The 12,431-nt window shown below is 41.2% G+C and overlaps 1 protein-coding gene across 3 annotated transcripts in view; it reads left to right on the top strand.

Annotated features, from left to right (window-relative positions):
* ADAMTS17 (ADAM metallopeptidase with thrombospondin type 1 motif 17) overlaps window positions 1–12,431 on the top strand; it is a 145,209-nt gene that overhangs the window by 99,213 nt on the left and 33,565 nt on the right. For all 3 annotated transcript variants that reach the window (XM_015873158.2, XM_015873159.2, XM_032446811.1), the window contains 4 exons: window positions 826–906; window positions 6,405–6,562; window positions 10,161–10,320; window positions 11,899–12,034. In XM_015873158.2, the coding sequence (XP_015728644.2) occupies window positions 826–906; window positions 6,405–6,562; window positions 10,161–10,320; window positions 11,899–12,034 (535 nt within the window). The remainder of the gene's footprint in view (window positions 1–825; window positions 907–6,404; window positions 6,563–10,160; window positions 10,321–11,898; window positions 12,035–12,431) is intronic.

Raw genomic sequence — 12,431 nt, 5'->3', positions numbered from 1 at the left:
GCATGAAGATGCCAAGAGTTTCAGAAAGATAAAAGCCAAGAGAATTCCATAAAAATATGATGGGGTGCTGTAAAAACTTCCCTACCATGTCAGATGGTCTAATTTGGCATGTGCTTCTGCTGGCAGCATTTAGAAGTGGTCACTCCTTGACAGAATTTCAGCTCTGGTGTTGCATTAAATCTGAGTTGTGGAATTCTGTTTAGCAGCCCAGTACAAGGAGCCCATTAACCATTATATCCTCCAGAACATTTTCATAAAGAAAATGTGCAAGTGAAAACAAATTTCTTTTTCCCCAGTTGTCCCACTAATTCCTTCTGTTTAGTTTTAGCATCATCCAGATCATAGCCTTGAGCAGGGTCTTTCCCATTCTTTTTTATTGTTGTTTTTAAGAGGAGACAACAGGAGCATCTATCAGAAACTTAATTTCACATTTCAGGTATCTGGTTTTTGATATGGAGTGTTGTTTCCGACAGTGTCAGTTCCCATCAGCTCTATAACAGTCTTCATGCATCCCTGTCAGTACTACAGAAGAGCCAGAGTGATTCAGAGAGTGCAAACATAATTAGGCCCAAGCACAAGCCTTAAACTGCAATTAAGCATCATACGTGCATTTCTAACCCTCTTCTCGGGACGAAATGATTAATCATAGCCGTGCAAGTCACAGCAGTGAAACTTGGCTGCCAAAGCAGGGATCTCATTTGAAGTGTTCCCCACCCATTCCCCAGCATGGGCAGGAGTTGATTTTTTCATGGTGAGATACTGAATGATTGATGCTTCTGCCTGTCTGTGGGGTGTTCTCATCCTTCTGCCTTTTTCTTGCTGTAGGTTACATCGAAGCAGCCGTGATCCCTGCAGGTGCCCGACGGATCAGAGTGGTTGAGGACAAACCTGCTCACAGTTTTCTGGGTACAAAGACCAAAAAAAAAAGTCTTGATTCAAAACTCAGTTCTGTTCTCTGTTGAAACAATCTTCCTCTTACGTGACTTGTAAGATGACGGGTTTGTTGTTACCTCTGAGTGGCTGTGTTGATTTCATTCTTGATTCAGTCTTTGCTTTTGCACCTTGATTTTGTGATATTTGCTTGATGTGATAAAACACGACACTCCTCAGACCCTGCGCAGCCTGAAGGACCAGAGAATACACTTATGTGGGCTGCAGGATTCTTTGTGCAGCTCTTGGCACTGGGGTAAGCATTGCTGCTAGGAGCACACAGCACTTATGGAGGAGTGGGAAAATGAGCAGTACATTTTAAGAATCAAGCAGCAGAGATGCAGACAGGAAGGCTCCTAGCTCAGACTGGAACAGAGGCAGGACAGGGCACCTGAGGTTGCCTGCGCCATTTCCTGTAGCTGTGTTCAAGATCTGATTCTTAAGGTAGGCTATTTGTAGCCTTTAGTCCATTGCCTCTGTTTTCTCAAGCAGACTGTAAGTTTAATCTCATTCTGCATTAGTACAGAGAGAAACAGGTTTTTTCACCTGTTTTTGCTGGAAATCAGAGTTTTAACCCTGAGTGAGGGCTCAGACTTGTATGTAATGTTGTTTTAAGGCAGAGTTTATCAGTAAAGCTGTCCAGCTACTAATCATTCAGATTAAGGATTGGAAGGGCATTTGTAAAATGCAATCAGTCAGCTATAGTGTACATTTGTAAGTTTGGTCTTCTGCCTCTGTCTCAGGTGTTAGTGGTGTTTTTTTCCATGTTGGTAATGTGGAATAGATGAAGTGCTTTATCTTCAGTCTTCTAGGGAAACTAAGTCATTGGTAAGCCAATGCTCTATTACCTTGAATCCCCACAGGAAGTCTGTGGCAGAGCAGGGAGTTGAAAGAAGGTTGCTCATGGCACAGAACACACAGTGCATTGAAACATACTTTTCACACTCAGAGCTGTATGACCACGCTTAAGTAGGGGGTTTCTGCCATCTCTTAAATTATTTGTGCTGTGGAGCTGTGTTTGGAATTTTCTTTTATCCTTTTCTCTTCCCACACCTCCTCCTATGTTTAGTAGGTTTTTGCATTTTATAGGTACCTGCATTGTCAAACCTCAGCTCTTCTTGATTTTGATGAGCTCATTACCAAAGCCTTCCCTATCAAACAGTGTTTCAGCGCTTCCACAGACTGATGTTCTTGTTGCAGTGGTTGGAACAGATGCATGTTCCAGCTGTCACTTAGCCTGGAAAGTATTAAGTACTGTTTCTCTTGTTCGTGTTCTGGTTCTCTCAAAGCAAGCTTCTCAGAGTGGAGACGCTGTGAGGTTTTGGGGTAGAAAAGTATTCTGAAGGTTGGAATTTCTTCCAGGGACAGATCAGTGCTGTTATTAGAAAATCAGAGCTTGTTGCCCTCCCATTTTACAAATGGGGAAGTTTTGTCATGTCTGTGTTGGAGTCAGCAGCAAAGCTCATACTAGGACCCTTTGTTTCTGATTTCCATCTATTTTTCTTATAATCCTCTCCTTTGCAGCCAAGAGATGTCAAAATCCAGTAGTGGAATATTGGAAGCTGCTAAAAACATTTACATACCAATTGCATGTTAGGATTTCAGACTTAGTGCTGCTGGTTCTCTGTCATGAGATACCATCAATGCTGACAGAATCACTGGGAAAGATGCTTTTATTCGCTTCCATTCAGATTCAAAAGAAAGAAAGAGGACAAATCATGTCATTCAACTGCCCTTGGGTCAAAATATTGGCATTTGTACTACTTCTTGGTAGGAAGCATATATTCCTGCTGCTAATATTTCTACTAATGCTGCAGCCAGCTTGCTGGGAGAGGATTACGCCTACACGTAAGATGTTTGACATAGCAAAGCACTGGTGGAACAATGAGTGCCAGTGTTTCCTTGGGCTTTGCAAATACTCTGTCTTCTGGAAGCCAACCTTTTTGTTTGTCTTTGTGGGATTTATGCGGGTTGTCAGAGGTTTGGGCTTTGGCAGATAACTGCAACACTGAGAACCTTATGTGGAGCTAGCCCTTCGTTGTGACCACATAACCTTGACTTAAGCAGGGATTTCTCCATAAGATGGTGAAGGTTAGGACTGTATATACTTGAGAGTGGGACTTAGCCCCTGTGTGCATCACATAAAGACAGATAAAAATTCTACAGTTCTTAGACCAAGAACTGAATCAAGTAAATGGTAATCTGATCATTTTAAAGCTTCTGAATGCTTTCTGCTCTTTGGTTCTTAGTCAGGAGAACCAATCTGAGCTTTTCAGAGTTTTATCTGGACACAAAGAAAAGATACCCAATGTCTTGCTAACCTCAGCTGAAAAGTAACAGCAGGAGGATTCGAAAACAAGATGACCAGGGAAATGAAGTTTCAGTCACTTTGATAGCCTAGTCATGAGTGGTAAGTCTAGGTTTGAGCATGGAAGGATTTTCTATTTCAGTTATGCTGTCAATATTGAGCCCAATCAGACTCTATTTCAACTCAGAACGGGGTACAGTGCTTTGGAATTGAGCCCAGCATAATTTGGAATCATTATTCCATGTGCTGGGAGCAGTGCCTGAAGAATTTCCCTCCACCTACAGGCAACCCACGCTGGCTGGCTTGGCTGGCTAAAATGCTTAGAAACCACTTTGAACAGGAAATGCCTCAGCAGTGTATGTCCACAGACTGGGAAGCAAGCTGGAGGGACTCAAGGTGGAAATAAAGATCTGACAAGATGCCAGATTTAGAAATAGATTGGTCAGTTCTTGTCTTTGAGCCAACAAGGAAAGAAGTTATGGGTTGTTGCTGGGGTTCGTTTTCTCTCATGCTCTTCGATGGTACAGCTTTTGAGCCAGGAAACAGCTTAGAGGTGTACAAGCGAACGCTTGCTACCTAAATACACCCACAGTGAGGAGAAAGAGCGGTGCTTTGCAGCCCTGGTTGAGGCATGGAGTCCCAAGAGAACTACAAATGTTCAGTAAGAGTAAAAACTTGTATTCAGCACAGTGCATTAGTACCTAGGCAGAGACAGCCTTACAGTGGTTGTTTGTGACAACAGCCAATGGACAAATATCAGTACCCTGAGTCTGAGGGACATGGGATTTCTGTAGCTGAATTGCTCATTACTGATGGAGCACCTGCATGGAGTGAATACAGACAGCAGCGAACACTCTGCACTCTCCAATGTAACTCCTACAGTTCTCAAGAAGTAACTTTGGGGCTATTTCCTTCTACTCAGTCATCTGGGGAACAGTGCCTGCAACAATCAAAATCAAACCTTTCTCAGAAGAGAGATGCACAAATATGAAACATTATTTTTTTTTTGTTAGCAGGCTGCTTCCCTTTGATGAGCGAGAGCCAAAGCATAGTTTGTTATTCAAGCTCTCATATGCTCTTGGGAGCATGTGCCGTGATATTTTTACTAGTCAGCCGTACTGCTGTGGAGATAGTTATATCTCATCCACAGCTTTGATTTGTCATGTTCACAGCTCCTCAAACCCAGTGTGATGGCTGCTTTGATCAGCCTGGAAGCCAGTAGGCTTTGGCAGAGGAAAACAATCCTTCTTTGGAATTCTGTCTGAAGTTTGCAGAAGGCACTTTGTGGATTGGAGAGCAAAGCAGAATAGAAGTAAGCTGCAGAGAGAGTTGTGTTGCCATAGCATGCAAGTACCAGGACATCATCATACTCATTTCTTAGCCTGTAGAGCAAGGGGCTGTGTGTGTGCTGCTTGTTGGGAAGGGACCATGGAAAGTATTGGCACTTGATAGGAGTTGTTTGGGTGAAACCATGCTGACTTGGCTATGAACTATGACAGGGATCATTTTAATAGGTCAGATGACAGTGCTCAGGTGCCTGGGAAACATGTATGTGTGCCATAATTGGAACAGCATGAAGAAGCTGAGGATGGTTCCCCATTCTGAAGTCACTTGAGTTGTCTGCTCCTGCTTTTCGTAGTCTCCCTGGGGTCTGTGGTGCCAGGCATTTGTGCTGTTGAGCCAAGGAGAACAATCTTCAGGAAGTCCCCTACAGGGGAAACTAACAGTGATTTCTATCATCTTAAACATCATTTGAGGAAGACCTCCCATGTCTTAAGAGAGTCTTCATTGTAGGATCTATATAAAAGATATTAGAAAAGGCCAACCAGAATAAAAGGAAGGTCGTTATAGAATGGTCCGGTATCACTACTGACACTCCCTACAGTAGATTAGACCAAACTGATAATTCAGGTGTGTTGTGCGTTGGACAGAAAGTCCAGTTGCTGATCATCTAAGCATAGTAGTGAATTATATGTAACCTATGAGCAGCTGGAAGGATTTGCCGGCTTTGGGAACTTGATCCAAAGGGATGACAATGGGAGATTTTCCTATTGCCATTTGAAGTCTTTAAATCAGCTCCTTTTACCTCCTGAGAATACACTCAGTAAAATGAGAGCCAAAGTTGTATTATTTTACTGGAAGAGAAGAAAATAGGCTGGAAATGCTGGAGGTTAAAAAAACACCATTTTAAAGGCCTGGCCAAAGGACACAGTTAACCTTGAACTAAGGAAACCCGGTAACTGAAAAAGACAGAGACTATTCTGTCTGATGTCACAGCAAATTCGATCATAGTATGCTGATTTCCACAAAGGGCACTGAGAATTTCTCTCTATTGCAGGATGGTCTGCCAATTTTCTCTTCCCTCAATGCATCACACAGACATCTGAATAACTCTGCTTCCATTGTAATGTAGATAACATAGAAAATCCCTAAATGAACTTGTACTGACAACTCACAGTAAGATTATGTGCATGTGGCTGGAGTTCGAGTGTTTAGAGAATATCAGTGTTGCTGGTGCACTGGTGTTCTGGAAGAAAGGACACAATACTGGAGCTACCTTTCCTGTTCGGTATTCATCTTACAGGGCTTCCTTTGTTGTTCTTACTGATGCGCAGAGGCACTTCTATCATATCTAGCATAATGGAGACTTATGTCTCTGAGTAAATGTTCTTTAATTATGCTGTCTGTCCCCAGTCTGTATTCTGCTTAGCTTGTGTAAGGAAAATGGCTCAGTAAGTTTTGTATTTTCCTAGCCACTTCTGCTTTACGGGTCTTGCTTGTTAATACAGTGCTGTAGTATTTTAGTCATGCTTTTAAATCCAAATTAAATCTACAATGAAAGTCTAAGAAAATCATCTCACTTATGCAAGCTTTCCTTTGCCAAGGACTGTGTATGTAACCAAATTCAACAACATGCCATGAATGTGTGTGTTTATCAAGCAGACTCCTGAAACAGATCAAATAGTGGAAGAGTTGTGAGATTTAGTTCTAGATTAAAAATATACTTAATTTTTTTTTTTTAAACTAGTGTGTCTTATAAAGTTACTGCATCTTGCATTTAGGCTGAGAAAGAAGCTCAGTCCTCAGTCAATATACTCAGTCAATAGGCTATGTTGTAATTATCGATTTGCTTTCATTTCATTCCCTGATATCTGATTCTTTCCAGCTTTAAAAGATTCCAGTAAGAGATCCATTAACAGCGACTGGAAAATTGAGCTTCCTGGTGAGTTTCAGATCGCAGGCACTACTGTCCGATACGTGCGAAGGGGTCTGTGGGAGAAAATCTCTGCCAAAGGACCAACTAAAATACCACTGCACTTGATGGTAACTTTATATCCTTTGTTTGTGTTTCTTAAGTGATGCAACCTAAAGGGTTTATATCCTAGCTGAAAGTTAAGTTTTGATTGTTTCCTCATTAGAGTTCCATAGAGATGTGCTGTAGTGCTTCTTGAATTCTTTTGTAGTATTGGAGGGTCTAGAGAAACCCATTTCACTACTAAAAATAACTGGAACTCTATTCTGGAAGAACATACAGTGTCCCAGTACACTCATCTCTGGTACAGAGCATTCCTGTAACTCATCAGGCAATGTGACATGTCCATTCTACAGAACATAGGCTTACAAGAGTCTTCTTTACTTCATGGACGCACCGAGACACAGGCAGATATTTACCAAATTTCCTTCTTAGCTGATGCCAAAGCATATTCATTCAAGGCCAGGCTGGATTGGGCTCTGAGCAACCTGTTCTAGACAGACGTGCCTATAGCAGGAGTTTGGTGCTGGATGAACTTAAAGGTCCCTTCCAATCCAAACCATTAAATGATTCTGTAATATTCTGTATTTTTATGCACGTTGTTGCTCTAACAGAAGAGATGTACGTTTTACATGTAGAGATGATAGGTGTGAATTTGTAGTGATGTTGCACACAGAAATGTTCCTTCTTTATTTATTTTTGTATGTGTTTTAAGCTGTTTTTGAAAGTTTTGCTGATGTCCTTCTGTTAACCTCACCTGTCATTTTATAAACAATCTTATAGCTGCTGTATGAGAACACAGGTCAGAAGTCCACAGGGGTGAGAAGAATAGGAGTGTAGTCCCAGTCCTGTTACTAGTGGGTGATGGTGTGGTTTGTGGGCCAGCTCCTTAATGTTTCTATCTGTAAGACAGCTGTAATAATGCCTGTCTCACATATGCTACTAGTTGAAAGTTTGCATAAGGTTTCTCAGTTTCAAGAGAGAGGTTTGCATACAAACATAGAGTATTTTAATCTTTGCACTGTTTCCAGTGACTTTATTATCCAATTACATTTTTCTGTGTACTGTTTCTTTTCTTTGCATCTGTCATTTGTTCAATGAATGCTGACTTCAAATGCTGCTAAATATCAGAAATCTCTTTCTGTCTTCACTGGATTTTTTTGAATCACTAGCATTCATCATAAAACATCTCACAGCTCTTACTCTTGCAAGATCTTCCTAACCTCATGTAAGAAAAACGTACTGTTTCTGAAGATGCTGTGCAGGATTTCTTTGCCAGCTCTAGGAAATTTCCAGAGCATTGCTTGGTTGAGGCATATTGCAGTAAAACCTTGTACTGGCTTTTTTCAAACTTCAGCATCAGTAGATGTCTGTTTTTAAAGAAATTCTGTTTCCCTTTTACTAAGGAGTAAGTAAACAACATAGGAAATTAGTGATGAAGAGGTTCTCTGTGAGTATCATTTTCAGCAGATATGAGCAGAGGAAACTTTCCTTCTTCATCTTTCCTCCTGAAATGATTAAAAAGGAGGAAAGTAAAAGCTACCAGACCATTAAAAAAAATACATGGCTTAAAATCACCGCCAGTCATAAACAAAGCACGCGTGAAGTCTTTGCTTCAGATCAGATATTAATCTTTTCCTTGATTTGGGGTAGTGGGTTTCAATGCAGGAGTGGCAGGATGGTTACCACTTGCCTCTAAATAGAAAACTGTTGTTCAAACAGTGGTGGAATACACTGGCCTGACAAAGAGCCAGAAGCTTCAGTCAATCCATTGTGACCTGCATTTGAAACCAATTATACACACGTACACACACACCAATTATATGTGGCTACAAAATTGCATTAAATTGATTTCATATGGGCTTTTAGATTCACTAGTCTTGCTCCCATATTGAGATAATAAGGATTGCTTTTTAGGGGCTGGTTTTTAGTACTTGAGGCATTTCTCCAAGTGCATTGCTGTAAGTATATTTCTTGGAGAAATTAATGTTTGTGTAGCTAGGCTTGTGATAGATCTCTTTTTGGCAACACAGGACAACCAGACACTCCCAAAGCATAAAGATGCTTTAGACAAGGCCGACTGATCAATTCTGTAAAACAAGCTGTTTGTATCTCATACAGTTAAAGAAAGCCAGAGCAGTACTTGAGTTCTCTGCTGCTGACTACCTGATAGTTTGGTTTGTGGAGAAAATAAAAATGCATTCACCTGGCTTCTACCTTGGCATTCAGTTCTGGTAGTAAGGATCCCTACATAGCTGAGTCAAAACCATATGTTTGTTCCCTGCATCTTCTTGAAGGTATTTTTTGAAGTGAAGTTTTGCATTGCACAGAGCAGCTGACAAGTGCTGAGTTTGGGTTGCCTCCCAGCATTCACTTGCTGGGGGTGAGATGATTTTGTGGGCCTCGTACTGCTCTTTGGGTGTCTTCAAGTGACTTCTGACTTAAGCCAGTGGAAATGGGAGCCAAATGAAGCTCAGTAGTTAAATCAGAACAGGACCAGACCTGTCATTTGCCTTTGGAGAAAAGTTAAGCATTTTTCTCCATTCCTCTGCAGTTTCTGCAGTGATTTTCAGTGTAATAATACTAGAGACATACATCACAAGTGACTCCATGGGAAGTAATCAGCTTGCTGCTGAAAGCGGGTTTCACCTCCCTCCAGAAATGTGCACGGGTACAAAAATATATATGCTGCCAGCAGCTGGATGATATGACCCTTTCTTGCCGTCCTCAGGCTTCTGAGACAATAAAATCCTGCTCCTGCAGCTTGTCAGCAAGAATAGTCTCCTTCAATTTAAGTGCCACGTTGCCCAGGAGGCATGTGGTTTTTTTAGTGTTCACTGGTTTTGCTTTGAGAAGGATCAAGTTGTGCTTTTAGATGTGTTAATAAACTCTTCTGCCATCAAACTGTGAACTGCTGCCACCCCACTCAACTGCAGCAGTAAATACTGCAGCTATAGAATTGGAGCCACAGAATGGTTGACATTGGAAGAGATAACTGGAGATTATTTTGTTCAATCCCCACTTTTCAGGCAGGATAGGATAGAGCAGGCTGAACTGATCTGTAAACTGTACCACATTTATCCAAAACTTTCCCATTCTCTACTAAATTCCCCAACCAGAAGCCCGAGTCTGTTCATGAGACTTGGAGACAGCCTGGTTTCTGGAAAACAAAGATAGGACAGGTCTGATGAGTGACTTTTTAACTCTAGACACTCATTAGAATAGCTCTATTTATATGAAATATAAATAGTTACAGTTTATATGAGTATGTGTAATATATGCCTAGTTTATGTGACTAGTTTATATGAAATATAAACAGTTATATGAAAACTGTTGCTTTAGTGCTTCCTGTTGTCTTGCTATTTCTCTTCAGGTGGTGGCCTGCTGATCACATTTGAGTCTTACACTAAAGTAATAATTTTGAACCAAATTCCAGGTTTGGACATTTAAATATAAATCATGAGCAGTTCGTGCATCTCAGAGATGCCCCATATTGCCAACACTACTGAAATTTCAGGTCCCTAGGTAAAGATTTGGTTGCCTTTCATGAAGTATTTACATTACAGAAGTATTGGCCTGAGAAAGCGTTTCTAGCATTATTGTCCCCACATTCTGGTGACTTTCCCAGCTCACAGTGTTGTAACAGTCTTTCTTTTCTTGCTGAACCAGGTGCTGTTATTTCATGACCAGAATTATGGAATTCATTACGAATACACCATTCCTGTAAACTATACTGCTGAAAACAGAAGTGAGCCAGAAAAGCAACAGGATTCATTATACATCTGGACTCACAGCGGATGGGAAGGGTGTAGTGTGCAGTGTGGAGGAGGTAAGGATGTAAGGAAGCTCGGTGGGACTCATACAGTGTTTGCAGACATCAGCCGTTAGAGGTGCCTGCAGAAGGCAGTGTTGCCAAAGCATGAAGGAAACTGGCCATGGTAATGTATATTACAATAATGAATTCAAATGAGAGCTCATTTTCACCAGCTCTCCCAGCTCGTCTCCATCCCCGCAGTTAATTTTCACCCAGCATTTTGGCAGGGATGCTGCTTTGTCGGCTTGCTACTCCAGGCTGGAACTGCACCTGGGTTAGTGCTCCGTGGATGGCTTAAGGCGCTGTGTGCAGCCTCATATCTCAAATCTCTGTCACATTCTTGGAGTAGAGTTCTCACAGGTGTTCAGGCATGTTCTCTTAAAGACACTTCCTTCCCCAGGGATGAGACAGGGACAGTGCTGCTGTGACAACGCCTGGAGACTGTGTTAGATCCTCTTAATGTGCAGTGGACTTTCTGGGCATACATTTGCACATTGCAAACCATGCTTTTCAGATGATCCATGAAAGAGTTTTACTGAAACCCTGGGGGAACTTGATGCCTGTGAGGCCAGAGACTGGTTTGTCAGTCACTGTCCATTGAATTTTCAGTACTGGAAGAAGTAGTGTTTTCCCAGATGAAAATAGATGTTTTTTCCCTACACTCTGGCCAGCTTTTCTTTACAAGTAGACTGAGTTATTTATTGTACTTTATCACACAGGAAGATAGTGCTCATCTTCACATTTGCAAGTTCACTGCCCTGAAATCATGAATCATGAACTCAATTTGTTGTGAACTCAGAGTTACAAGGAGGGAAGCTGAGAAACCAAAATGCAGTCAGGTGTAGTCACATAATGTAGGGATGACATTTTCTTTGTCATATCTGGTTGCTGTCATGCTGCCCCACGACAGAGCTTTCTTGCTGTCACACAGTGGAAAGCTGATCCAGTGTCATACTTGTGCTATCTCAAGGAAAATGCTGATGAGTGAGAAATAGTCTATGTGAGAAAAGCTGACTACTCCTAAGGTGTCTCTTAGTAGCAGGACTTTTCAGGCGTCATATCTGGAAAGACAGGAAGATCAGAAATAATTTATTTTGGTGAGTTAATTTTATATCTTTGTGAAATACAAACAACCTACATTATCACTCTTGAAGTCTGTTTCCTCCTTTTCAACCTAATTTTTTGTGTGCAAGGAGCAGCAAGGTACAACTGTCTTGTCATTATGAGGGGCAGATGATTGTGCTACTCCAGTTTTCATAGCCCTAGGTGGTTACGGTACACTGTAAAATGTGAAGGATGAACCAGAAATAAAAACAAGTTGTTTTCAGTATTTTTTTTCCCATTAAACACTAGAAAGATAAAGTCTAGTTTCTATTCAGCTTTATAAGAGACTTGTATGTTTTCTTGGGGAAATGAAAGTATCACATAAAGGTAAGACAGAACTGGAAGATAAGACTGCTTACAGGGTTTGTACGTCTGTATAGGTCGCATGTTGTAAAGGTAGTAGGTAAATCTCGTTAATGAGTTGGCATGGTTTTGTTCTTAGTCACCGCCTTTCATGTATTTCAAAGTAGTGTTTTATTTGACTTGTAGGTGAACGGAAAACAATTGTGTCCTGTACTCGGATTATTAACAAGACCATGACAGTGGTGAATGACAGTGACTGCCAACGAGTGAATCGCCCTGAGCCCCAGGTCAGGAAATGTAACACACACCCCTGCCAGTCACGGTAAGGAGTTAAAAATAATAAAAGGTAATATCCTTTTTCTTCACAAATCACCCATTTCCAAAGTCTCCATCTGGTGAACATGGTGAAAATGCCTAAAAGCGCTGGGACACATTGTTAGTCACAGCAACCAGCTGTAATGTTCATTTCCTTTTGTTGAACAGATCAGATTTTTATTACCTCAGAGTCCATTTAATGCATGGCCAGTAAGTCCAGATTCCATGCAACTGCCTGCGTGCATTGTTTGAGGATGACTTTCTTTTCTTTTCCTTTTGGATGTCTCCTGGGAGATAAGTGCAGCTTGCAGTATAAAGCCAGACAAGATAGCAGTGACTTTATATTTAACTTTTGTTTTGTTTTAAACCAGCACAAAGTAGAGTCTGATTAATTGGTGCACAGT

The sequence above is a fragment of the Coturnix japonica genome, chromosome 10, assembly GCF_001577835.2.
Source record: "Coturnix japonica isolate 7356 chromosome 10, Coturnix japonica 2.1, whole genome shotgun sequence".
NCBI lineage: Eukaryota > Metazoa > Chordata > Aves > Galliformes > Phasianidae > Coturnix > Coturnix japonica.
This window is presented reverse-complemented; position numbering and strand designations above follow the sequence as displayed.